A 25,063-nucleotide genomic window follows, 5' to 3' on the forward strand; every position below is an offset into this window, starting at 1 on the left:
TACCTGGCTGTTGTTTATTTAAATATGGTTTTATTTTATTTTACAAAGTCATAATCATACCGAAAGCACAGTTTTTCTTTTTAAATTTTTTTTTTTAAGATTTTATTTATTTATTTGACAGACAGCGATCACAAGTAGGCTGAGAGGCAGGCAGAGAGAAAGAGGAGGAAGCAGGCTCCCCGCTGAGCAGAGAGCCCAATGCGGGGCTCGATCCCAGGACCCTGGGATCACGACCCGAGCTGAAGGCAAAGGCTTTAACCCACTGAGCCACCCAGGCGCCCCGAAAGCACAGTTTTTCTTATTTTTTTTATTGCACGAGTCATGCAAACAGAAAACATAAAAGCAAAATCCCTTGTAAATCTACTACAGAATTAACCTTGGCTAATCTTTAATATGCACCTTGGTTTTTTTTTCGTTTTTTTTTTTTTTAACTTAGCAGTCTGAGATCACACTGAATGTGTCACTTAGTAAGGACTCTGATCTCATGATATATTTTCGTGTTGATAATTGTCATTCGACACCATCCTTTTCAATGGCTGTAGACTCGGTCCTCCTGTGGCTTCACCATCACAGGATCAGTCAGTCTCCTTCTCTTAGACATTAGGACATTTCCAGGTTATTTTTATAAGAGCACCCGAGTGAATGAAACAAAATGTTTGCTCAGATTCTTAGTTATCGGAGTATGATTTTACATTGTTTTTTCTCATATGCTAACGACATCAAAATGTGGATTGCAGTTACCTTTGCTGGTATTCTCTGAGATCATTATTGTGTTTTTATACTTTTTCGTTTTCTCGACATGCTTTGCCATGAACAGGTTTCATTTGCATAATCACAATATCATTTATAATTATGCCCCGCAAAAAATGTCCACATTACCAGCTCTCATGGTGCTGGCTTTTTTAGGCCTCCCTATAAGTCCCCCTAGGGGATAGTCCCTAATTCACTCCACCATCCCCTCTCTCATGGGCAGCCTGGGTTTTTTCCTCCCCCAACTGTTTCAAGATCGTCATGTGGGAACCCCACACCCTGCTTGGGGTTATGTCCTCGCGGAACAGCCCCGCAAAGGCTGGCGAACAGCTTTCACACCTTTGGAACATCGTGCCAAACTGCCTTCCCGGGAGGATGTTCCAATTTCCCCTCCCACGGCAGCATGCAAGAATGCCTGCCCAGCCGCCCTCCTCTCCTGGAGACGGTTCAGGCGCCTGGACCGCGGACTCTCCCTTGCCAGGGAGTGCAGGGAGAGAGCAGGAAATGGTTTTGCCCACAATGCCAGCATGATGACCCCAGGCCCAGAACCGCAGGAGTGATTTTTAACAAGCCCGGTTTCCAGAACAGAACCTGCGGAGAAAAAGCAAAGCAAAGCAAGCAAGGGGAAAAAAAAAAAAAAAAACCTCTCTGTTGGAAAAAACACACATATACACAGATTAAAATAATATTTGGCACTTACGTCGCACTTTTAAAATTCTTCAAACGCTTTATAAACACTAGCTAATTAATTAAGCCGCCTAAATCTGGCTGCAGTTGGTGGAGAGAGCTCAGAGAAGCTAAAAAAAAAGGGGGGGGGACCAGCCCTCCCCAACTCCAGATTTTATTGTCGCCTGCCCAGGGTGTGATTACAGGCCTCCGGCTGCACCCCAAGAATAGCCTTGCTCCAACACGTTGCACGCCTGGTTCTGTAGCCGTCTCCTGCTCACACGGCTCCTCTCACCAGCTGCTGACTCACGGCCCTGGGCCGCATTATTGATAAGGATAATAATAACCGGCATCTATTCTACATGCCCTGGGGCGGGGGGGGGGCCCGGGGGGGGGGGGGGGGGGGCAGCTTGCACTGTCTCCCGATTATGCCTGGGGCAGCTCCATTCAGCCTCAGCCAAGCAGAAGCTGAGAGAGGGGCTTGGCCGGGGAGCAAGTGAAACCCCGCCTTCATTCATGAGTGCCTGCGTTCATTGAGCGTATACTTACCGAGGGCCCGGAGCTGCCAGACAATTTTCCAAGCAGGGGGTTGGAAACTGTTCCTTGTGGATGCTGCATCCTGGTTGGGGGGAAACATGACAATCAAGGATATAAATGTTATATCTGTGATAATAACGGGAACAGGCACCGAAATCTACCCAGCCCCTACGAGGCAAGCACTTATGTCCCGCTGTGCCCTAGTGCTCAGGACGGTCCTGCGGGGGTGGACGCCGGTACCCCCACTTTGTGGATGATGGGATGGAGGCCCAGGGAAGGTGGGTGCTGGGCTGGCTAAGAGGGGAACTGGCACCTGTGCTGTCTCCAAGCGGCATTTCCAGTTCCTCCAGTGGCCCAAGCTGGAATGCAGACACATTGGGGGTGTTCTTGGTGGCTGCTTGCTGTTGGCAGGTGCCTGTGCTGTCTCGGGGGGGCTGGCTCTGCTTCTGGGAGCCTTGTCTGTGTGCTGGTCACACACCTGGCCAGCAGCTCCAGACTGAGCCCCTGCCCTCTGTGGGCGCTGTTTTCCTCACTGCACAGGGAGTGTCGGGCCGCCAACTGGCTGCAGCTCTGCATCTTGGACCCTTGCCGGGAGAACTGGGAGACCCCCAGCCCGGGAGTCAGGCGTGAGATGATGGGCACAGGGGTGGAGAGGCCTGTTCTGAGGGACTTGGCTTGCCAGCAGGGAGGGCAGACTGGAGTCCGTGGGCTTCCAGTGGTGCCAGGCCATGGGTGGGTGGCGGATTCTCCTGCCTGGCCACAGCCAAAGGGCATTGGCTGCACCCTGTCAGGTGTACAGGGCAAAGGTGGCCTAGGGCAAGGTGTCAGGATAGGACAGGGTCACACTACGGGTCAATGAGTGACCAGGAGGAGACAGATCGCCCTTCAGCACCTACACCAGCTGCCACGACCTCATGTCTATTTTTTGCTGTCTCTTCCCCCACTGTGCTTGACCCCTGTGCTCACTGTCCCTGCCCGTCCGCCTCTTCCCCTCCCACCCACCCAGCCTGGCTCAGAATCGGGCCCTGGGAGTTCTTGGACCTGAGTATCTTGCCGGCTTCTCTCGGCGGCTTCCCACGGCCCAGTTGCCTTCCTGGCTGTACCCTCCCCGCCAACACTGTCATCACCACCATGTCCTCTGTCCGGATTCCCTGCCTACGGGCCCCACTGCTCTCCAGTTTGGGGCTCAGGCCCCCCTCCACCACCCCAGGAAACCTTCCAGGTACCCAGCCGGGAGTCCTTGAGGCCAAACGTGAGTCCAGCCCTTGTGTGTCCCCAGCACTCAGGACAGCCTGGCCCGCAGGTGCATTAGCAAGGGCGGGCTGGAAGTTCACACCACAGACCCCCCTCTCGTTTATTTGTTGTGTGATGACAGTAGCTTCCCTGTGCCCTGCCTGGTATTAAGTAACTTCTACGTGTCGTTTTTTTTTTCTTCTCTGAACAAAGCAGGGGGCTAGGGGATGTTCTGCCCATCTTATAGCTAAGGAAACTGAGTCTCAGAACCAGGGGACAAGCGCGGGTCATGTGTGAATAAAAGGTGAGCCACGGCCTGAAACGGCCTGAGCCACATTTCAGGCCGCCTCAGATGGCTCTGAAGACCTATCCCCGGCCAGGGTTGTTGGTTGGTCCTGCCAGAGACCCACTGAGATGGGGTCACAGAAACTGATTGACAAATGAGGAAACTGAGGCATGAAGGGACCTGCTCAGACTCAGAGCAGCACTCCCATCCACATCCACATCCACGTCCTGTTGGATGTTCTTGGCCCAACTGAGGGCCATCGTCACAGAGCAGTAAGGTCTGAGCCCGGACTCAAATCCAAGTCCTCCCACTCCACGACTCCACAGCCTGGACGAGCCCCAGCTGCTGGTGGCTTCCCCGCTCGGGGGCTGCTTCCTGGGCCAGGTCCCAAAGAACCTAAGCTTCGCGTGGAGCCCCACGCACACTGTGCTGCCCCCCACCTCTGAGCCCCTGCCCCGCTGTGACCTCTGTCACAGGAATGCTGTGCCCCTCACATCCTGGGAAGTTCAGAGCCCATCTCAGACCTGACTCTTCCGCAGAGGGCTCAGGACCTCCAGCCCACCCCTGGCACGTCACTGACCTCGGTTTCCTCGGTTGTGATGGGGTCTCCCGTTACAGACTTGGGAGGGCTACTTCTAGTGCGCACTCGGTCAGGGAGCTGTTGTGCGTAAACACAGGAGGAGACGCGCAGGATCACGGCTGGATGAGTAGACGACTGCTCTGTTTTCCCTCCAGGTGTGGCCGGTGAGGCGGGGCTGCAGGTGATCCAGCCTGACAAGTCAGTGTCTGTCGCAGCCGGACAGACAGCCACTCTGCACTGCACCCTGACCTCCCTGCTCCCCACAGGGCAAGTTCAGTGGTTCAGGGGGACAGGGCCAGGCCGGGAGTTAATCTTCAGTTTCAAAGGAGGCCACTTCCCCCGAGTAACAAATGCTTCAGACACCACAAGGAGAAACAACACGGACTTTTCCATCCGTATCACTAACATCACCCCAGCAGACACCGGAACCTACTACTGTGTGAAGTTCCAGAAAGGGAACCCGGATGTGGAGTTTAAGTCTGGACCAGGCACCCAGGTCACTGTGAGCGGTGAGTATGGCCTGGGCCTCCTTTGTCCCCTGGTTATGACAAGTCAATAAGAATGCCCTCCATTGTCTGACCAACAGCTAAGAATCAGGCATTGTGGTGGGTGCCCCTGACTTCAGCCCCTTCCACGGATCAGGGAAGTAGAGGCCTGGAGAGGTCCTGATACTTGCTCAAGGCCCCTGATAAATGGTGAGAAAGTTTAGAACCCCAGTCTGTGAGTCCACAGTTCTCGCCATTTCCAATCCTGACCAGCTCTCTGGTTCCAGGGATGAGGGAAGTACAGTCTGAATGACTTGCCCAGTCACATGACCCAATCTTACTCCTGCCTCCAGAGAGTGTCCCCTCCCTGTGGCTGACTCTTCTCGACTCAACACTTACTGAGCACCTGCTGTGTGCAGGCTCTGGTCTGTGTGCAGGGAAACAGGGAACAAAACAGGCAAGGGCTCCTTTCTCGTGAAGCTCACGTTCCCATCTCTTCCTGTGGACGAATGCACCCAGGGCAGGGAGGTGGGACATGTCTCCCACCCAGCTCTGCCTTCCCTGCTCTGTGACCTCTGATGAGTCGTCCGCATGTTGGGCCCAGTGTTCTTGTCTATCTGTGACAGCGTGACCCCACAGAGCCGCTGTGGGGACTGAAGGAGGCCTTTAAGCGCCCAGAGCAGGGCCTGGCATGGGATCAGTGTCCCAGGAGCATAGCCAGGATAGGCCCAAGCCATGGGACCTTGGCCGGATCACTTTCGCTCCCAAACCTCGAATATAAGTGGGGTTTGGGGGGTGATGGGTGCCTTGCAACCTGGGCTGCCCATTAGAATCACCTGGGAAACAAAGATCCCCAGCCCCCGGCTCCCCCTTAGATATTCTGACTGACTTCATCAGACATGAACCTGGGCAGGTGAATTTTTTATCTACTCCAGGGGATGGTGATGCGTGGTCGGGGCTGAAGAGCCCTAAGCTGGGGGTCACAGAGGTCACAGAGGAAACACTGAATTTTTCTCCTCCTTGCTCCCTGGAGCCGGGAGAGGAGCTTTTCGGTGGGTGAGTGTTTCACAAGAGCCTGTGCCCATGACCACTGTGAGCGGAGTGGCCAGGACATCCTCCCGAGGAGCACACCTGGGGCCAAGCGGCTTCCTGCCGTCCAGCCCAGGGAGGGGACAGCGGCACCCTGCTCGGATCCCAGCTTCACGACCAGGGACCTTCCCATCCTCCAGCACGTGTGCCCCTGAGCAGGGGCTAGGCTCCCCGCACACACTCACCACTCAGCCCCAGAGCCCTCCCTGCCTCAACACACCCGAAACGTCCGGGCCAAAATCTGTCCTGCCTCTCTCAGACACGCTCCCAGCTTTCTGGAAAGAGCTGATCTGCGGGAACACGCCTGTGATCCCATTTGCGTTTTGAAAACCATTTTGCCAAACTTGCTTCCTGAGGGGATGATTAAAAGAAGAGGGAGAGAATCATAATTCGCTGGTTTCTGTGGCTTTTCTCATTGGGGTTCTGCATGGCAGCGGCGGGGAGCAGGTCTGGGGACTCTTCCGGTGTTCCCGCCAAGCTCTCGTTTTGTCTTCTTACTGCCTAAAGGATAAATAGGTAGTTTCAGAAGTGGTCAGGACCAGATCTTAGGATAATAATCATCAGTGTTGTTCATTAAGCACCTATGGTATGTCACGTTCTGCATTTTATGTACATCCTCGCCGGTCACCGACGTGGTGTTTTGACCCACTTTGTACCAGAACAGACACTGAGGTGCAGGAAGAAAGAACAGAAAAGCTAAACTGAATCAGGATGTGTGTGTGGGTGCGGGGAGGTGAGGTGAGCTCTGCCCTTTATTCACGGCGTGCTCTGGGCCAGCCGTGTTCCTCCCTGAGCCTTGTCCCACTAAATGGGACCATCCTGAGGCCCCCCTGAAAAGGCTGGCTGAGGGGTGAAGGAGCCATGGGGTGAGGAGGAATCAGCCCGGTGTCAGGTGCCCAAGATGTGCCTGTGAGTGGTAACCGAGCACAGCCCCTTGTCCCTCCAGGGGCATCTGGGCCGCTGCTGTTTTCATGACTTCACTTATTCACCTGACCTCAACATGTTCCATCTATTTTAGGAAATAAGTTAAATATTTACAAATGTAAATATTTGTAATATTTTGTGTTTGTTCTAGAAGGTGTTGGTAATAATTAACAATTTGGAGATACTCTGTAGGACCTTCTATGGGTGAAATGCCCCCCCCCCCCCGGCTTGATTCACTGATGTGTGTGCTTTCAGGACACCAGACGTCTTCTCCCTGCTTGTAGTCCCGTGTCTCTGCCCTTGAAATTAACTCATGATTAAGAAATTAACCAACTTGGGCTTTCTCAGCACTCAGTGATCTTGGTTTTCAACCCAAAACAGACCCAAGAAAAGAACACAGTTTCAGAAAAACATCCCTTCATTCTCTCCTTCTTGGATTCAGGGATGGCACAGATGAGACCCTATGGAATATTTGTGGAAAGATTGGAAACTAGAGTTAATTCGTAAATATCTAACAGAGAGCTCTGAATGTAGATCAGGTTTGGGATAAAGATCGATCTGTGTTTGGTTCTGAGAAGCATTTTCAGTGTTTTATTTAAAGTGAAACTGCATGCATTCCCTTACTTGCCCCTCCCTGCAGCCCTGGGAAGGAGAAATGCCTCCTGTCCCATGTCACAGAGGGAGAGCCACGCTGTGCCACGGCCACACCTGTGGTCAGCTGGCCAGCCTGGTTCCCCTCTCCCCTGCACGGACTGTTGAACCTGTTGCAAACCTCAGTGAGGTTTGCAGGGAGGCAGCTAGGAACGGTTGATGCTAACAGACCCATTAGAAACGTCCTTCCTGTGCCCAGATTGATGGGAAGTCACCTGGCAGAGAAGTTGGGCGGGGGGGGACTTGAACTCAAGCCTAGGACTGCACCTGGGCCCTGTCCCTGAGTCAGAGTTCAGCTCTGGAACCTTGCAAGGAGGAGAGGACACCGCGCTCTGCACGCTATCAGAGGGTAGCGGGTTCTCCACAGCGCCTCACACATATCCTGAGCGCTGATGACCACAGTCATGCTCACTGTTCACAAATGCTCCTCTTGTAGCCAAACCCTCTCCCCCCGTGGTGTCGGGCCCCACGGCCAGGGCCTCGCCGGAGCAGACAGTGAACTTCACCTGCAAGTCCCACGGCTTCTCCCCCAGAAACATCAGCCTGAGATGGTTCAGAAACGGGAATGAACTGGCAGCCTCCCAGACCAGCGTGGACCCAGAGGGAAACAGAACGTCCTACAGCATCTCCAGCACAACCAGGCTGGTGCTGGCCCCGGGGGATGTTCGCTCCCAGGTCATCTGCGAGGTGACCCATGTGACCCTGCAGGGGGGCCCTCCTCTTCGTGGGACTGCCAACCTGTCTGAGGTCCTCCGAGGTAGATGCCCCTCCCCCCCAGCCCCAGCCTGGGTCTGGCCCCAAGTCTCCGAGCCTGCCCCTCCCCCACTCCCTGCCCCAAGCCCTCCGTTCCCTGGAGTCTGACCCCTGGCAGACCCTCCAGGTCACCTGCACCTAGATGTGCCGTCCCCTCCTACTGTTTCCATGGTCACCATGGGGTGAACACCTACCACGTGCCAAGCACTGCGCTTGGTCGTTTCCTTTACTCTAACATAGCAATTCCAATTATTGAGCACCTGCTGTACTCCATGCCACAGTGTGCTTGGTGGGGTCATTTGTTTTGCTACAGTTATTCTGTTCCAAGTGTATGCATGGGGCTGAGAATCTTGATTTCACTCATTCTTAGCTTATCAGGAGCCATCAGTCCTTGAGCGCCTACTGTGTGCTGGGCACTGTGCTTAGGGATTTCATTCATACGCAGACTCAGTGTTTGAGCACCAGCTGTATGCCTAACTCTGTTCTGGGTGATTCCCTTGCTGTGTGGGGGCAGCTAAGTTCTCGAGCCCCTCCCCATGGTCCATCTGTTCCATGAGGTGAGAGCTTCTGCTCTGTGCTGTTTCAGTTCCGCCCACCTTGGAGGTTTCCCAGCAGCCCCTGTCAGGGGACCAGGTGAAGGTCACTTGCCAAGTGAAGAAGTTCTACCCCCAGCACCTCCAGCTGACCTGGTTGGAGAATGGCAACGTGTCCCGAACAGAAAAGGCCTCAAGGGCCTCGAACCTCCTAGAGAACAAGGATGGGACCTTTAACTGGACGAGCTGGCTCCTGGTGAACTCATCTGCGCACAGGGAAGACGTGGTGTTCACCTGCCTGGTGCAGCATGACGGGCAGCCCGCGGTCACCAGAAACCATACCCTTGTGGCTTCAGCCCACCAGAAGGACCAGGAAACCCAAAAAACCCAGGGTGAGGCCTCAATGCCGACTGTCCTAGCACTTTAGATTTTATATTTCTTAACATTAAAAGTAGTAATTCACATTTATTATGGAATAATCTAGAGGTGTGTAGATACGAAGTCGAATTTTACAATAAGTGCCCCTCCCCCAAAGCCCACAGCTCAGCAGTGACCGCTGGTAAGGGTTTGGTACCCATCTTTGTAGCTCTTTTGACAGAAGCGTGCATTCGAGAGAGACCAGGGGGAGGGACACTGGCCTGTTCCTAGCTTCCTGCCTCCTGATCCTGCACCTGACAGAGACTGTCACCAGGCCAGGCTAGCTGTCCCTCCTGCTGTTCTTTCTTGCCTGGGCTTTGTCTCTCTAGCTGCCTTTGCAAGCCTGCACCTCCGGAATGGGATGGGAACCCCAGAACCTTTGCGGCTTATCTCTAGTAGAATCATGGCAGTGATGAATGACCTTGCGCAGACTCTGATACACATGAAGCTATTTCTGGGGGACGATTTCCCAAAGAGCATTTCTCGGCCAAAGTGCATGCCCGATGAAGACGGTGACAGCCTTGCCGTTCCCCTGTTCCAGTGAGAGGTGTCAGTGTGATTTTCTCAGCCCTCCCAACCTGTTGTCGACATCTCTCTCTTCTTTCTTCAAAATAGCAGCACCTCGTTGGGATTTTGGTGCCACTATGGTATGAATGTTCCATCCCTTGTCATTAGCAGAGCTCTGCCTTGCACCTGGCCGACCTTTTGAATGGATCACAATAGAGACCGTATCTTTCCTCGATGCAACCTATGACTGAACGGGAGCTCTAGGAGCCTTGGGGCCATGGCAAGGTGTCCCTTTGATGTCACCGATGCCTGGTTTTCATAGGATGAGCACTATACTAGCAGACAGGACCTGTGAATTTAGACCCTGGCTCTGTCACAGACATGCTAGGTGACCTTGGACAAGTCAGTGCCTCTCTCTGGGCCTCTTGGCTTGCTCATGGCAGTGTTGAAGAAGATGCCCTTGACCTCCAGCTCTGAGACTGAGCTGCCAGGGATCATGGCTGTCTTGTTCAGCATCGTAGCTTCAGGACCTGGCATCTAATAGACACTCAGGAAATGCTTTTAAAAAGAATGAGTGAGTGAGTGAGTGAGTTGGTTGATTGTTTTGTTAGTAGGTTAATCCTCAGAGCTATCCAACAAGGTAAAGATTATTATTGGCCTCAGTCATACAAGAGGAGGTCAGTATGCACAGGGAGGTTTGAATGCCTGGCTCAAGGTCACACAACCCGGTGCACTGATTTGAACACACATCTCTGCAGCTCAGAGCCCTGCTCCTGACTACCCACAGTGCTCTAGGGCAGGATCCCTCCGACCTGTGCCCTAGCACCAGCCCTACCCACGCAGTCTCTATTGCATGTGACCTGGGGTGCCATCTCCTCTGCCCCAGTCCCAGGCACAGATGAGTAGACAGCTCCTGAGAGCTCTGTAGAGTCCAGTAACCAGCTGCACATGTCTGCCATTGGTCACCATCCCTCGACAGCCCACCCCCAGCCTATGTGTGACAACCAGTTACGACTCGGAATTCCAGATGGACCTGGACCACCGCAGTGGCCACTCTGGTTCATTCCAGATGAGAAAGAACATGTTTCTGTGCCTTGGGAGTGAGATTTCTGCCCACATCCCGAGGCCAGGGTTCCTCCATCGCCATCAGCCAGGAATGCTTTCCCTCCTGGCCACCTCGGCATGGTTTTTGCATGGGGACCACACAGGGGACCCACGTGGGGAAGTGTGTGCCTACCCATGAACATGCCCTTGTGACTCCGAACACGTATGGCCAGATGTTCTCTGTTAATGATACCTACCTAGTGGTGAAAGGGGTGGTGGGTATTAAGTTTCACTGTTTTTAATTTGCATACGTGAAGCCTCTGTTCCGTGTGGTCCCTAGACAATAATGACAGCCGGAGCATCTTCATTGTGGTGGGCGTGGTTTGTGCCTTGCTGGTGGCTCTGCTGATCGCAGCCCTCTACCTCCTCCGGATCCGACAGAAGAAAGGTGCGTGCATTCTCTTCTTCCTCCCCAAGAGCTGGCCCCTGGGCTGTCCTTCCCAGAAGGAGAGGCCATGAAGGCGCTCTGGGCTAATGTAGCTTGAGCCGTGAGGGAGTCCAGTTGCTTCCACAAGAAGCCCAGCGGTAACAGTGTCAAGGCTGGCCCAGCACCTCCTCCTCCCACCCCACCACCACCACCGCGTGGGTCCTTCCCTCCATCTCACCTTGTGATCGCAAGATAGTTGTCACTGCCCCAGGCCTCCCATCCTCCCAGGACCACTACCAAATTGGGAAGCAGGGAGATGCCAGGACGCGAAGGGGGTCTCAGGAAGGAAACATTATTTGCTAGGAACCCCAGCAACGTCTTCTTTCCTCTTACCCATCCAGGTACATGCCCAGCCTCTAGGCGGGAGGCTAGAGGAGGTGGGGATCATACCAACGCCTCCTCCAAGACTGTTGGGAAAGATTAAATGGGCCATGTCATGTAAAACGTTCAGGGAGTGCCTGGAACACAGCAGATACTCAGTAAACATTAGCTCCTGTTGTCAGTATTGTATGTGAGCCCAGAAACAGGAGCCGCCTTCCTGGAAAACTGTCGTCACAGCGGCAAGGCACACAGCCTTTGACTGTGCAACAGGAGGGTCGAAGGGCAGATCTGGGATGTCGTGCCCTCATTTGTGTGTGGAGGTGCTGTGGCAAGGCCTCTGACTTCAGAATCAGGCTAACCAGGGTTTCACAGCCTTGTTCTAGATTCTAAACAATCGCATTGGCCTCTGTGAGCCTCAGTTTCTGCATCTGTAAAATGGGTATAGCAGTGCCTCCCTCGGAGGAGAGTTACGAAACACCGATGAGCTCACGTAAAATAACATTCTCAGACCTCAGAAAATATATGCTCTCTTTGCCACTCTTGGAGGAGACGATTTTAAGCCAGTGTTTCTGAAACTTATTTGACTACGAGTTACAGAAACACATTTCATGTCTCCACTCGGCGCACACCACACTCCTGTAGATAAAATTGGAACTCTGGTATTTTCTTTTCTGTCAGATTCTATACTAAATTCCCGTTAAAATGCTGTTTGTGACCCACCATATGCTACAGATCGCAAAGTGCTGTCCTGAGCTGCCTTTCTGCAGCCGGACCCCGGGGCTGGGCTCCGATGGGCATGGTGTTCATCAGTCACACGTCTCTGCACCCCTCCCCTCTGCTCCCCAAGCTTCCCTCCCTCCTGGACTGGCTGGCAGGACTCGGCTGTGAGTACTGGCTGAGGCTTAGCCACCCCCATTCAGGAGGGCTGGAGTCCGGCCCCACCTTTTGGATTCTTTGAAGAGGTTTCTATTAGGTAATCTACCCGGTGGTTTTCCCCTAATGTCCAAGCCTTCACTTCACACAGGAAGGGCAGAGAAGCAGGCTCCCCCACCCGCCGAGGGTGACAGGCCCGCCCATCGGAGGGCATTCATGGTGGCCGTGAGTGAAATCCCAGCCCCTCTGGGTTTGTCCCTGGCCACCATGCCAGGCATATGCACCCTCCTTACTGTGGGCTTGGGCCCGGAAGAGGGATGGGGCTTGGAGAGCTGCAGATACTGCTGAAGGCCGCCCAGCCCTCAAGGGATGGGTCTAGTTGTGCTCAGAGCCTAGCTCTCACATGCAGGCCCTCGTGACAGTGACATCTAGCGCTCTGACGTGCCACGCACTATTCTCACCACAAGCCTCTGCGGTGGTTTTATTAACCCGCTTTTACAGAGGCATAGACTGAGGCGTGGAGAGTCTATAAAATTTGCCCAGGGCCTCACAGCTGCTAAGAGGTGGGGCCAAGATTCAAATGTGGTCCGTCTCCAGGGACCACGTCTGAGAACCACTCTGCATATCATCTCTGCCTTAATGAGATGACCCTTCCCTCCTCGTTGGTCCCTGGAGGGGTTTGCCCATCCTCTACCTCAATACTGGTGATAAAATGTCCTGATTTCAGCTCTACTGCTTACCAGCTGTGTGACCCTAGGGAACCACCCAGTGTCTCTGGTCTAAAATGGTTGGTGATTGGTGTCCCAGCACTCTGCAGCCCATCAGCTTCCATTCAGACGGTGGATGCTGAGATGCAGCCTTCCCAAGGCTACCCGCTCACCTAAAAACCCACTACCTGCCCCGGCACCAGGCGCTCACCTGGCAGGGAGAATTTTTGTGCTATGGAAGGCTCTAGCCTGGCAAAGTGTGACTTCTGCAAAGGTGTACAGGTTGCTGCTTAATTACAATTTTACAGTGGGATGGGGGGTCAGTTAGTGGTCAAATCCCAGCAGCTTCTCTGTGGGATGCTCCTTATCATAGGTTTAAATTCTCTGAACCAGATGGGATCCTTTCTTCCCGCCTAAGATCCTTTTTTGCGACATGGTGACATGAAAATAAATGGATGTCCAGCCCAGCCCTGGGAGCTGGAGAGCTGAAATCCAAGCTCAGAGAGGGCACGTGACCCAGCCAAGGTCACACAGCGAGTGAGTTGGGGGCAGACGTGGGATTTGCACCCGCTCCCCCAACTCTCACTCTGCTAAAATCTGTTCCTCAGCAGTGAAGGGTCCTGACGGGGGTCCAGGCTCCTACAGGGTCTCAGGTAAGGTATCTGGCGAATGGAAGTGAGGCCAGACAGACGCAGGGCAGTCGGCCCCTCCTGGACTGAAGGCTGCTTGGGGATCGGGCCTCAGCAACCCCCAGAGATGGGAAAGTGGGAAGGCCCAGACCACTGGTACCCCTGATGGAAGATACTGGACCATCCCGCTGGAGTGGCCATGGGGGATTCCTGTGGTTCAGAGGAGGTGATTTCAACAATTCCTCACAACCTCCCTGGAGGCAAACCTTTGCACTCCCCCCTCCCCCACCCGCGAAAAGTTACATAAGAACAGTGTGTTTCTAGGTTAAATAACTGGTTTGGGTTTCTTTTCTCTTTCAGCCAAGGGCTCCACTTCTTCTACAAGGTAAGTGCACTGCTGGGCGAGGAGGGCTCTGTATTGGGTGGGTGGTCGGTTGACAGCCCCCCACAAACTGTGAAGTACCATCCACGCCCACTGACCCCCATTCCCATGTGGGACAGCCTTGCTATTTCTCTCCTGTGTAAGCAGCTCTGCCAGGTCCGTGTTTAATAATTGTCTAGAGCGAGGGGATTTGAAGGGATTTCTTCGGCACGCGGAGGCACTGATGTCCTGTCTGCCATGCGCAGACAGTGAGACCCTCAGCCAGTCCAGTTCGGATGGTGGTGAAAAGCTGCCGTCCCCACACGCAGCCCCCGATCCAAGTTGCGAAATTTGCACTTCCTTTCTGTCATTCTGTGTGTGTTGCGGGCCTGGGTGCCGGTGGCCCCGGGAATGCCGGGACAGGTAGGGTAGAAACCGGTCTACCCCTGCCACCACCCCCAACCCAGCAGCCGAGGGTCTGCTAAAAAGCAGGGGGACGGAGACTGACTGACTAGCTTAGTCAGGGGACGGGGCCTCTGCTGAAGAGAGGACGTGAACAGGGACTGAGCCAAGGAGCTGTGAAGGGGGATGTGTCTGCTGGGCAAGAGAGCGAGCACGGCCAAGGCGGGAGGTCAAGAGGAGGAGGCCTGCGTGCTGGGACAGAAGGAACGGGAAGGGCAGGAGATGAGGCCAGGGAGATGCAGGTCCACGGTCTCAGCCCAAGGCCATGCAGCCAGGTTGTGACTAATTCAGACTTCCCAGCTTTTAAAGGAAAGCCCCCGATATTTGCCCCCAGCGGAGAGATCCAGAACCCCATAATCTACCACTTGAATGGACCTGCCTGGAAACAACAGATAAATTGCACAGACACGCCCCGCATGGGCCATAAATAAAAGCCATAAATAGCTTCATGTTGGTTCAGGTCAGGTTTTGCTAACAAATGGGTTGTGCAGATCTTTCCCATTTTTTTTTCTTTTTACTTTCTTTTTTTTTTTTTAAGAGCTTTGTGGATTTCAGAACTGCAGAGTAGGAACTAAGGTTCTGGAGTGGAGGCCAGTGGTCCAGGCTGACTCCCAGTGGGACGAGGAGCTATAGGAGGGAGACGATCTGACTTGTAGTTTAAAAGGACTACCATGAGCGGCGTGTGGGGAGCAAGCTGTGGGAGGTGAGGGAGGGGGCAGGGAGGCCCAGAGGAGGCTGCCACAGGGGTCCAAGCCTGTGTTCGTGGCCTGGACCATGGGATGGGATGGCGGAGGAAGGGGAAAATGCTGGATGTAAAGTCAAGAGGGCTTGCTGATGGATTACAGACTCAAGGACAGTCCCCAGGTTGGGGGCAGTGGGAGTGCCGTGTGTGTGTGTGTGTGTGTGTGTGTGTGTGTGTGTGTGTGTATACGCCAAGTACACTCTTTTTTCCAAGGGCAAGACTTCACTTCTTTTTTTTTTTTTTTTTGTTTTTGAAGATTTTATTTATTTGAGAGAGCATGAGTGGTGGGAGTGGGGGTAGAGGCAGAGAGAGGGAGAAGCAGGCTGTCCACTGAGCAGGGAGCCCAGTGGTGCGGGGCTTGATCCCAGGACCCTGAGATCATGACCTGAGCCAAAGGCGGACGTTTAACCGAGAAAGCCACCCAGACACTCCAAAACTTGACTTCTGTCCTTTGCCTGGAAACCTTCGGTGGCTTCCACAGCCCTCGACAGTGTCCAGCCGCGCACCTGAGGCCCTCAGGCCCCTCTCGGTCTGGCCCCCACTGACTTGGACAGTTTCCCTTCCAGCTACTCCCCAGCCTTCACACTCCGTGACTCAGCCACGCTGCACGCCCTTCACAGCCTCCCACACACTGTGTCCTCACTCTCCTCCCAGCCCTCACGTGCCGGCCTCTCTCCCTGAGATGTTCTCCTGCACCACTCAGGGTTACCCCCCTGCCAGGGGGCAGCAGTCACCATGGGCTCTGCCAACAGTGCCCCTTGGAGTTGTGTGACACGGAAGCTCAAATGGGCACCCCTCCTTTCACCTGCTTGTCTCCCGCCCTTCCCCTGGGCTCAGCAAAGACATTACCCACACACACACACACACACACACCCCAGGGACAGGGTCCCATCCTGGCACTTCTCCTGGTGCCCCTGCACTGACAACCACAGTGTATCCCAGCTGCCTCTGGACCTGCCCTAGGCTGGAACTCACCCCCCAACCTTCCCACACCCACCACCACCCCCGTTAAGGGCAGGGAGCCTTTCCCTCAGGTTCTGCTGAACCTGGCACTGTGCCTGGAACGGAACAGGTGCTCGGTCAAGGTTTGTGGAATGAACCAAATGCACGAGGAATGAAAGAAAGCCATCCCAAACCATGGCCCCAATCCCCAATCTCTTCCCCTTCCGAATCTCTAAAACTCTCCTTCTCAGTGCCTTCCTGGCCGCAGATACGGGAGGATCGTTCTTTTTTATTTTGTTTTTGTCGTTGTCATTGTTGTTTGCTTCTCTTAACTTCCCAATTAGACCATAAGTTCCCGAAAGGAAGGGACAGTGTCCGTAATAGTAACGACGGCGTCAGCAGCTAACATCCATCCATCAGGCACTTCCTGCATCCCGGGAACCGATCTCTGACTTTTCTTCTAGTGGCCCAACAGTAATTTTAATTATAGCATAAACCCTCTGAATTACTCTCGCCCCATGTTCATTGAACAGAGCTTCTCAAACTCAGAGCGTGCAGCAGAATCTCCTGGATGGCTTGTTAAAACACAGATTACTGGGGGCCTCCCCCTCTCCCCACTAGAGTTTCTGATGCAGGGTTTGCGTTTCTAACAAGTTCCCAGGTGGTGCTGATGCTGCCGCTTCCAACCCAGACTTTGAGAACCCCTGTTCTGGAAGGTTATTCTTGTCACAGTGTATGCGGAGGAAACTGAGGCTCAGAGAAGTCATGTGACGTTCCCAAGGCCCCACAACCGGCAAGTGCCAGAACTCGGGCTCCAGCCCAGATTTCCCTTGCGCAGGAGCCCGTTGCTGCTGCTCACTGCTCTCATGCCTCCCACTGCCTACTTTTTCTTCCCCAGAGAAGCCAACCATTTTCCGCCTATGTTTTATTTTTCCAGTGTGAACCTACCAAGGGAGCCGTGAGATTGCTTGCTCCCTTTCATCTCTCTAAACCGAAGCGCTAGCTGGTGAGCGGGGATGGTGGTTCCCATACAGCGGCCAACTTCAGGCAGCCGGCTGGGATCGGGCACTTTCCAGGAAAGGCCGGTGTGGATAACAACCGAGCACCCTTGGGAGGGTGCTGAGGGTGGGTGCCGCCGCTTTGAGCTCAGGGGGCCCTTCAGGTCTCAGGGCTGGTGGAGGACTGGGTGTCTCTAACTCCCCGGGTTAGGGACATACCGGTAGAACATTGTAACTTTCCCTGGCTCAGATGGGAGAAAAATAGGTCTCTGCTCCCTTAATTGGGCCCTGGGGTTCATTCGGTCGGCCGTTTGTTCACTTGTCGGACATTCACTGCGTTTATTCTTGGAATACTTAGGGCTTCTCTGATTCTTTCATTTATTCATCTGAATTGAGCCCAGCTCAGCGCCTGGTCTTAAGCTGGGGGGTTTCGAAGGAGAGCAAAAAAAAAAAAGACACTCATCCTAGTCTCGTGGCCCTTTTGATTCAATGTTCATTCATTCATTCATTCATTCCTTTGTTTAACAAATACTTAGGGTGTGCTGACAGTGCCCCAGCCCGTTACTGGGTGTCAGGGCTCTAGTGTGGAGCCCACGATCCATCAGGAGGGAGGTCACCAAACAAGCTGGGTGGGAGGTTAATACACAATGTCATACAGGTGCTGGCTGGATAAAACAGAGCTAGGCAGGGAGCAGAGCAGGGTGTGGGCTGCAGCGGGCAGTCAGGGAAAGCTGGTGTCCAGAGGTGACATTCAGAAGGTAGCTGAAGGGCAGGAAGGCTCTCGCCACGGGAATATCTGGGACAAGAGTGGGCCAGGCAGAGGAAACAACAAGTGCCAAGACCCCAAGGCAGGAGCAGTTGGACAAGTTCATGGAACACGGAGGAGGCCAGGGCAGCTGGGCTGGATGGGGCGAGGGGAAGAAATGGGAGACTAGAGCACTGAGCTGGGACCAACTGCGCAGGCGTGCCATTCTGAATACGGAGATGGATTTCACTGTGCAGTGACAAGGGGTTAAGGGTTTTGAGCAGAAAGTGACATAACCTCACCTACACAGTTTCCATGTGGAGAATGGCATGCCGAGGGGCGGGAACAGAAGCAGGGACACCAAGGAGGAGGCTCTCCAGGAACCTAGGGAGCTGGGATGGTGGTGGAGGAGACTTGAGTAGCTGAGTTTGAGAAGGATTTTGGAAGCAGAGTCCACAAGCGTTGAGATGAGCTAACGTGGTTTGTAAAGGAGGACAAGAGAATCAGGGATGATTTCCATTTCTTTAGCCTGAGCCCAAGGATGGGTTAGAGCAGTGCCATTCTCAGAGATAAAAGAGAGACACAACAAAATGGATAATTACGTCTCATCTGCAATATTGCTCTGAAAAGAGAGGAACCCAGTGTTCTGAGAATGGAATTTGAAGTCTGGTGAAGGTTTCCCCAAGAAAGGACTATTTGAAATAGAATCCGAGGAAAGAGAAGCAGTGAAGCAAATGAAGATGCAAGGAGGGCTGCCTGTGCAAAGGCCCTGGGGCAGTCTGAATGTCTTCATTCCAAGTCACTTTTACGCACCTCTACCCACGTGCTGACGAAGCATGGCAGGCAGGCAGGCGGGAAAATAAGGAGGCTTGAAGGTATCCTGGAGGGGCAGCCCAGCCAGCCCAGCGCTGTCAGAGAAGCTCTCCCAGGAGAGTGACACCATGGTTAAGTCTTAAAGAAAGCACAAAAGTTAACCAAGAGGAAAAGTGGTTGAGAGCGGCTTTCCAGGCTGTTGTTGACGCAAAGTACGTCTCATTGAGTAGCCATTGTGAAATACTTGGTGGGTGGATATGTGGGTAAATAAGGTCAGGCAGTGAAAGGGCCTGGGGCAGTCTCACAGGGGCCAGAGTACACGGGGCTTACGATGGGTTGATGGGTGATGGGTTTTACTTGAACCAGAGGCCGTGGGGAGCCTTGGAAGGGGTGTGGATAGAGCTTTGTGATCTTCCTTAGCAGCCAGTGTCCCTGCTCCCGGAGGGCTGTTTCTGTGGCCACGTGGGGCTTGTCATGTCCCAGAACTGCTCTCAGAGCCAAGATCTCGTGCCAAATCCATTAATAACCCTGCTGCCAAGCCCCATTGCTCATTTCTGACATTATCCAGGCTCACATCCCCAGAGTTGCCGGCCTGAGAATTTACACAACTCCCGTAAAACCGTGACTCCGGTGTGCTCACCACCTTGACCATGACCCTGCAGTGAGCCAGGCCACGGCCTCCAATTACAGAATCAAGAGCATGAACAGCTCCTTTGATTAACCAGGACACTGTACCTTCTCTTCTCTTCTCTCTTCTTTTCTTTTTTTTAATGCTAAGACCTAGATGTGTAGAATATAGAACGTGTAGAAAATATGGGAACGAAAAGGGAGGAAAAAAAAAATCCTCCCAAAGACCACTGCTGTTAGCATTTTTACTATGTTTCCTTCCGTGTTATCCATACATTTTTAGAATCGAGATCAAACCACAGAGAATGTTGCCTTTTCACTTATCACTTTAAGGTAATCATTTGTAATAAAAAAAAAAACCCTCATAAGCCTTTTAAATCTTTATCTATGAACCTATCCTAATTTCCTAAGCCAGTCCCAGTTGGCAGAGCTGTAACATATAAACCTTCCTCCCGGTCCTGCTCTGTGACAAATGCCTCCGCGCCTAACGCTTTTTCTATATTTTGAATCCCCCCCCCCAAAATGCACACTTATGAGTCAAAAGATGAGGACACCTTCCAAGCTCTCAGTTTTGCCAAGCTGCCTCCCAGCAGGCTTATATGGGTTTGCCCTTCCCGCCAGCAATGTATGAATGTGTCTGTTTCACCATACCTTCCCCAGCACCCGGTATTTTAACTTTTTAAAATCCTTGCTGGAAAATGTAGGTTTGGGGGGCGGAAAAAAAAAAGATAAGTGCATTGCTTAGAATTCCTTCTCAGTAAGACTGACCCTTCCGTCCAAACATTTGATAAACTCTGTGTTTCTGTTGTGACTTGCTCCACCCATATGGGAAATGGAACGAAATGTTATTCTTACCGATTTGCATGAGCACTTGAGATAGGGAGGATATTTTTATCTGTGCGTCTCTTTCCTTTTTAGGTTGCATGAGCCCGAGAAGAACACCAGAGAAATAACCCAGGTACAGTCCTTGGTGAGATGCCCTTCCTGGGAATCTCGATGGTGTGATTTCCTTCCCCTCAACCAGAGTTGCAGCTCCTGTTCTAAATTAAGACTCCTTCCCCAGAACGGGGCAGGGGGGGGGGGGGTGGGGAGAGTCGGGGAGCCTGACATTCCTAATGTCCCCCTCGTCCTCTGTGCACACTCTCCCTGTGCCCCAGCCAGGAGAGAATCACAGTCTCCTTGACCCAGCACACCCACTGTACAACTCCAGGGGGCACTGTCCGCGGTTTGCTTACTAAATGCCTCGTGCAAGGGCATACTCCCTTTCTGGCGCTTTCTCCTCAAAACTGCTGATGCAGTGGCGTGGGCAACATGGTTGGCCTGATTCTGAGAAGCCTAGCCCTGCTTCTCGCTGGCTGATGCTGTCAGACCTTGGAGGCAGAGGGCTTCTCCGCCTCTTGAAATGAGACAGGCCCTGCCCTGAACCCGAGAGCAAGGGACTACCAGCTGTCCTTGACATTTCCCCCGGCTGTTGTCATCGCTTCAGACACAATCTGTGGTTCAGAGTCAGGGCTGGTAAAAGCGCAGCATTTCTAGCCCTGAACACCGCGGCCTGCTCTCCTGACCCGGTCAGCCCCAAGGGCGGGGTGATGTGACCACAGCTGGAGTCCAACAGACTTTGGATCCTTTCCAGCTGTGTGACTTTGACCCAAGTATTTAACCTCTCTGGGTCTCAGTTGCTTCACTTGTAAAATGGGTAAGTAATTCAACAACGGGCTGAGTGGGGCCTAGAGAAGGGGCTCTGTGCGGCAGCATGGAGCCTCCAAGCCCTCGGAGGTCGAGCTCTGCAGTCATCACTGTGCACCAACAGCCAGTGGCTGCCGTCGCCCCCTCTGCTTCTACGGTCGGGGCAGGGGTGCGGAGGGAACAGAGCTGGTAATGCACAATGAGTGATTTGAAGGCGGCTGTTGTGCATGGCAAGACGAGCATGTGGGAGACCTTCAGGTTGGCTAGGTGGCCGATGATGGCTAACGTTTATCGAACATACGTGTGTCACCTGATAGGTGCCAGGCTCTCTCCTAAGAGCTTTACCTGAGGGATCATATGTGATCCTCACAGGGACCCTGGAAATACAGTTGTATCCCTGCTCTACAGATGAGGAAACCGAGGCCCAAAGCGTTTAAGTGAATTGCCTGAAGTCTCTCAACTAGAGACAGCCCAAGTGAGACTCAAACCCTAGGCCTCTTAGTGCGTCTGCTCCTCGGGGGCTCGTTCCCATGCGCTGCTCTCCTCTGTCTCCCGGATCCCAGCTTCACCCCGAGTGAGGCTGAAATTGCTGTCTGTCCGTCCATCCATCCATCCATCCATCCTTTCAACACTGATTGGGCTTCTTCAATGCCGGCCTTGGTTCCTGCATTCTAATTCATAGTAATATGTGTTGATGAAACCAGTAAGTGAATGACTGTGTCCACCCACTGTGGGTCGGCGTCTACTCCGACCCCCAGACAGAGTCTGTTGTGGGGAGTGGGTGCCGTCATGAGTTGAGGAGGCACAGGGCGGGAGCCCTGGAGCCCGCCGAGGGCAGGGTCTTAGGATAAAGCGCTGCTTGTGCTGAAACGTGTGAGGCGGATTAGGTTTCATGACGAGGAGAAAGGGGTTGGACACCAGGCAGAGGAAGGAACACTGAAAAGGCAGGATGAGGTTCGGGAGGAGGGACACTGAGGCAGGGCTGTGAAGTGACCGGGCTGGCTGAGTTCAGGAAGCTCCTTCAGGCTGTGCAGGGCTTGGAAGGGTAGAGCTGGAGGTAGGTAAGCCGGGCCAGAGAAGAGTGGGGCATGACTCAGAGCTGAGCCAGCGGGGCCCAAGGGGAGACAGAAGCATCCAGCCTTGGTGCCAACAGGCCAGTGAGTGGCTGGGAGCCCCAGAATGAACGTCTCTCCACCACATTTAGATCCAGGACAACAATGACATCACCTATGCAGACTTGAACCTGCCCAAGGGGAAGAAGCCTGCTCCTCGGGCCGCCGAGCCCAACAACCACACAGAGTATGCCAGCATTCAGACCGGCCCACCGCCTGCGCCTGAGGACAACCTCACCTACGCGGACCTGGACATGGTCCACCTCAACCGGGCCCCCAAGCAGCCAGCCCCCAAGCCTGAGCCGTCCTACTCAGAGTACGCCAGCGTCCAGGTCCAGAGGAAGTGAATGGGACCTTGGTTGTCTCTAGGGTCTGTCCTCGCGAGCCTTCCTGTCCCATGGGGGACAGCTGTGATGGGGACAGCCAGCCCAGTTCCCAGAGGGCCAGGATGGCACAGGCCCCGGGACCCCAGGATGAGGCTGGCTCTTGTTTCCCCGACCCACTTGGCTCTCCAGCATTTCCAGGGCAGCCACCGTCCTCCCAACATCACCACACATGGAGGCCGATGGTGCCGGGCCAGCCAGGGGACCGATCTGGGAACTGGCCAGAGCCGCCAGGGATCCAGGAACCCTCATGCCTATCTCCAACGACATGTGGGTCTTGGTCATGGTCTTGGAGACCCTGACTAACCCCCTTGATGTTCTGCAGCCTGATCTTCCAGGGTAAGGAGGAGAAAACCCCACCTCCTTTCACCACCACCCATCTGGGGCTTGGGGAAAATGTTCCCTTTAGATCAAACCGCCCCATCCATGGAGACGCTGGGGGGAAAAAAAAAAAAGAAACCTCTGGGACCCGCATCCCAAGACTTGGTGAGATTGCTGCCAACGTCCTAGCCTCCCCATCCCTGGACTGATGGAGGCAGAGGCCCTGGGGGAGGGGAGGACCCTCCAAGGAACTCCCATGCAACCACCACCACCACCACCACCACCACCAAGGACTGCGTAACAAAACCCCTCTCCTGGCGGCCCTCCGAGACTCCTTGAGGACCCATCATCCCAGCCGTGACGCAACACGTGGCCCCTCCTCTCCTTTCTAGACCTGAGCTTGCTTCCTCCAGCTAGCACTAACTCAGCAACATCTCGCTGTGGACGCCTGTAAATTATTGAGAAATGTGAAATGTGCAATCTTGAAACTGAGGTGTTAGAAAATTTGATCTGTGGTGTTCCGTTTTGTTTTTTTCTTAAAACGACAGCAACGTTATCTTGGCTCTTTGTCATGTGTTGAAGTCCCCTGTTGGGTCTCGTGTGATCTAAGGTTTACCGCTTGGTGGTCCTGGAGGGATCCTCTTACAGCAGAAACCGAGTTCCTGCACGACCCAGGCCCCGAGGATGGGGAAGAAGGTTGTGGTGTGGCTGTTCCGTGGAGACGCTTAGCCTTCACTCTCCAGGACGAAAGTGGCCGTGCTCTCAGCCGAGCCACGTGGCCGGTACTGCTGCCTTCCGTGCCCCCAGCGTGCTAAGCCCAAACCTGCCCAGTACTTCTCCAGGCTTTGTCCTTCACAGGGCGAGAGGGAGAGAGGAAAGATGCCTACCCCACCCCCACTCCCTGCCATCCCACAGGCACTGGATGCCATGCAGGGGAGGGAAGCTATGCCTGGCTACTTCGCCACCCGTTAGTGACTGCCCCCTTTTCCAGCTCTCTGAGCTGACCCCTGCTAGCGGAATCTTCTATTTCTGCTCTCAAACGCTTTCAGGATCAAACTGGAATAAATCCAAGACAGCCAGGACGTTGGGCAGAGGCTGTGACCTATTACCCCTGACCCCCCCAACCCTTCCAGTGGGGAGTGGGGGCCTGGCTAAGCCCAGGGCCAGCACGTATGGCAAGCCCTGTTTATTCAGTCTTCACATATAAGCGACCGACTCTGCGAGCTGAAAGGTTCCTCTTTCCTGTACCCCTGGGTCCAGCCACTCGATGCCCCAGGGGTCCCAGGCATCGGAACGAGAAGCTGAGGCACCTTGCCCATCAGCAGGTCCCACACGTGGAACACAGGGAGCTCAATTCGGACCCAGTTCTCTGGGGACAGTAATTTGGCGCTTTACGTGGCGGCGTCCAGGAATCGGCTGAGCCAGCAGGCCACGTGGGCAGTTTTGGCCCGATGAGCCGAAGTTTCTCTGCGGCATCTGGGAGCACAGTGGCCCAGCCACCTGGATCGGGCCACTTCCAAATTCCGAAAGGTTGGCTTGTAAACCTTAGTCTCCCTCGCTTCTGCCCAGAGAAGACACATGTGTTGAGCGTGCGCGTGTGTGCACACACACACATGCGCATAGAATCTTAAGAGAATGTTTTCTTGGTGCCATTTTCATTTTATTTTATTTTGAATTTTGGAAGGGGAGTGAGGGAATGAGGCCAAGAAAGTTGTGCGGCTTTAGCTCCGGCCTGGCAGCCTGGAGATTCCCGTACCTTGTGTATTGAACCCCAGGAAAAGGAAGAGGTCGAAACAACACTGCAGAAGGAGCGTGGTTTCGGGAGTTTATTTTAAGACTGCTAGGAAGGAAACAGGCCCCATTTTGTATATAGTTGCAACTTAAACTTTTTGGCTTGCAAAATATTTTTGTAATAAAGATTTCTGGGTAACAACGACCCTTCTGGATGTTGAGTGCCTTTGTCTTGACGCGTGTAAGCCCCCCTGTCCCCGGGAGCCGGGGAGAGGCTGATGTGTGGCTCTGGGGCTTGGAGACCGCAAGGTTTGGGTCTCTCTCTTGGGTTTTCTAGACACAAAGACTGTTTCCCCTGGCTCGGAGGAGTCAGCAGAAGGTTATGCCCCAAACACCTGCATAAGCCTTATTCCAACAGAACCGTGTTTGAATCCCAGCTCTGCCACTCTGCAGAGTGCACACAGCTCGCCTCCTCCCAGAGACTCAGACTCACCGTGTTGTCAACACAATGGGGACAGTCGTGCCCTTAGCCAGGGTTCCTGTGCAGATTGAAGGGGGCCGGGACTGCCGAGCCCCATGCCTGGCGCGTGGCAGGCCTTCACTAAGTGTTGGTCCTTCCTCCCTGCCCTAGGCGTTGCACAGCTGGGACTACCCGCCCCTCCCCACCG

The 25,063-nt window shown here is 53.8% G+C and overlaps 1 protein-coding gene across 2 annotated transcripts in view; it reads left to right on the forward strand.

Annotated features, from left to right (window-relative positions):
• The window catches only part of LOC111141427 (signal regulatory protein alpha), a 38,716-nt gene extending 14,115 nt beyond the window's left edge, over window positions 1–24,601 (forward strand). For both annotated transcript variants that reach the window (XM_022493970.1, XM_022493972.1), the window contains 7 exons: window positions 4,208–4,561; window positions 7,638–7,958; window positions 8,541–8,879; window positions 10,796–10,903; window positions 13,833–13,857; window positions 20,081–20,120; window positions 22,053–24,601. In XM_022493970.1, the coding sequence (XP_022349678.1) occupies window positions 4,208–4,561; window positions 7,638–7,958; window positions 8,541–8,879; window positions 10,796–10,903; window positions 13,833–13,857; window positions 20,081–20,120; window positions 22,053–22,307 (1,442 nt within the window). In that variant the 3' untranslated portion in view covers window positions 22,308–24,601. The remainder of the gene's footprint in view (window positions 1–4,207; window positions 4,562–7,637; window positions 7,959–8,540; window positions 8,880–10,795; window positions 10,904–13,832; window positions 13,858–20,080; window positions 20,121–22,052) is intronic.
• Window positions 24,602–25,063: the final 462 nt, after the last annotated feature.

The sequence above is a fragment of the Enhydra lutris genome, unplaced genomic scaffold (assembly GCF_002288905.1).
Source record: "Enhydra lutris kenyoni isolate GAN:26980312 unplaced genomic scaffold, ASM228890v2 scaffoldscaffold6, whole genome shotgun sequence".
Classification (NCBI taxonomy): domain Eukaryota; kingdom Metazoa; phylum Chordata; class Mammalia; order Carnivora; family Mustelidae; genus Enhydra; species Enhydra lutris.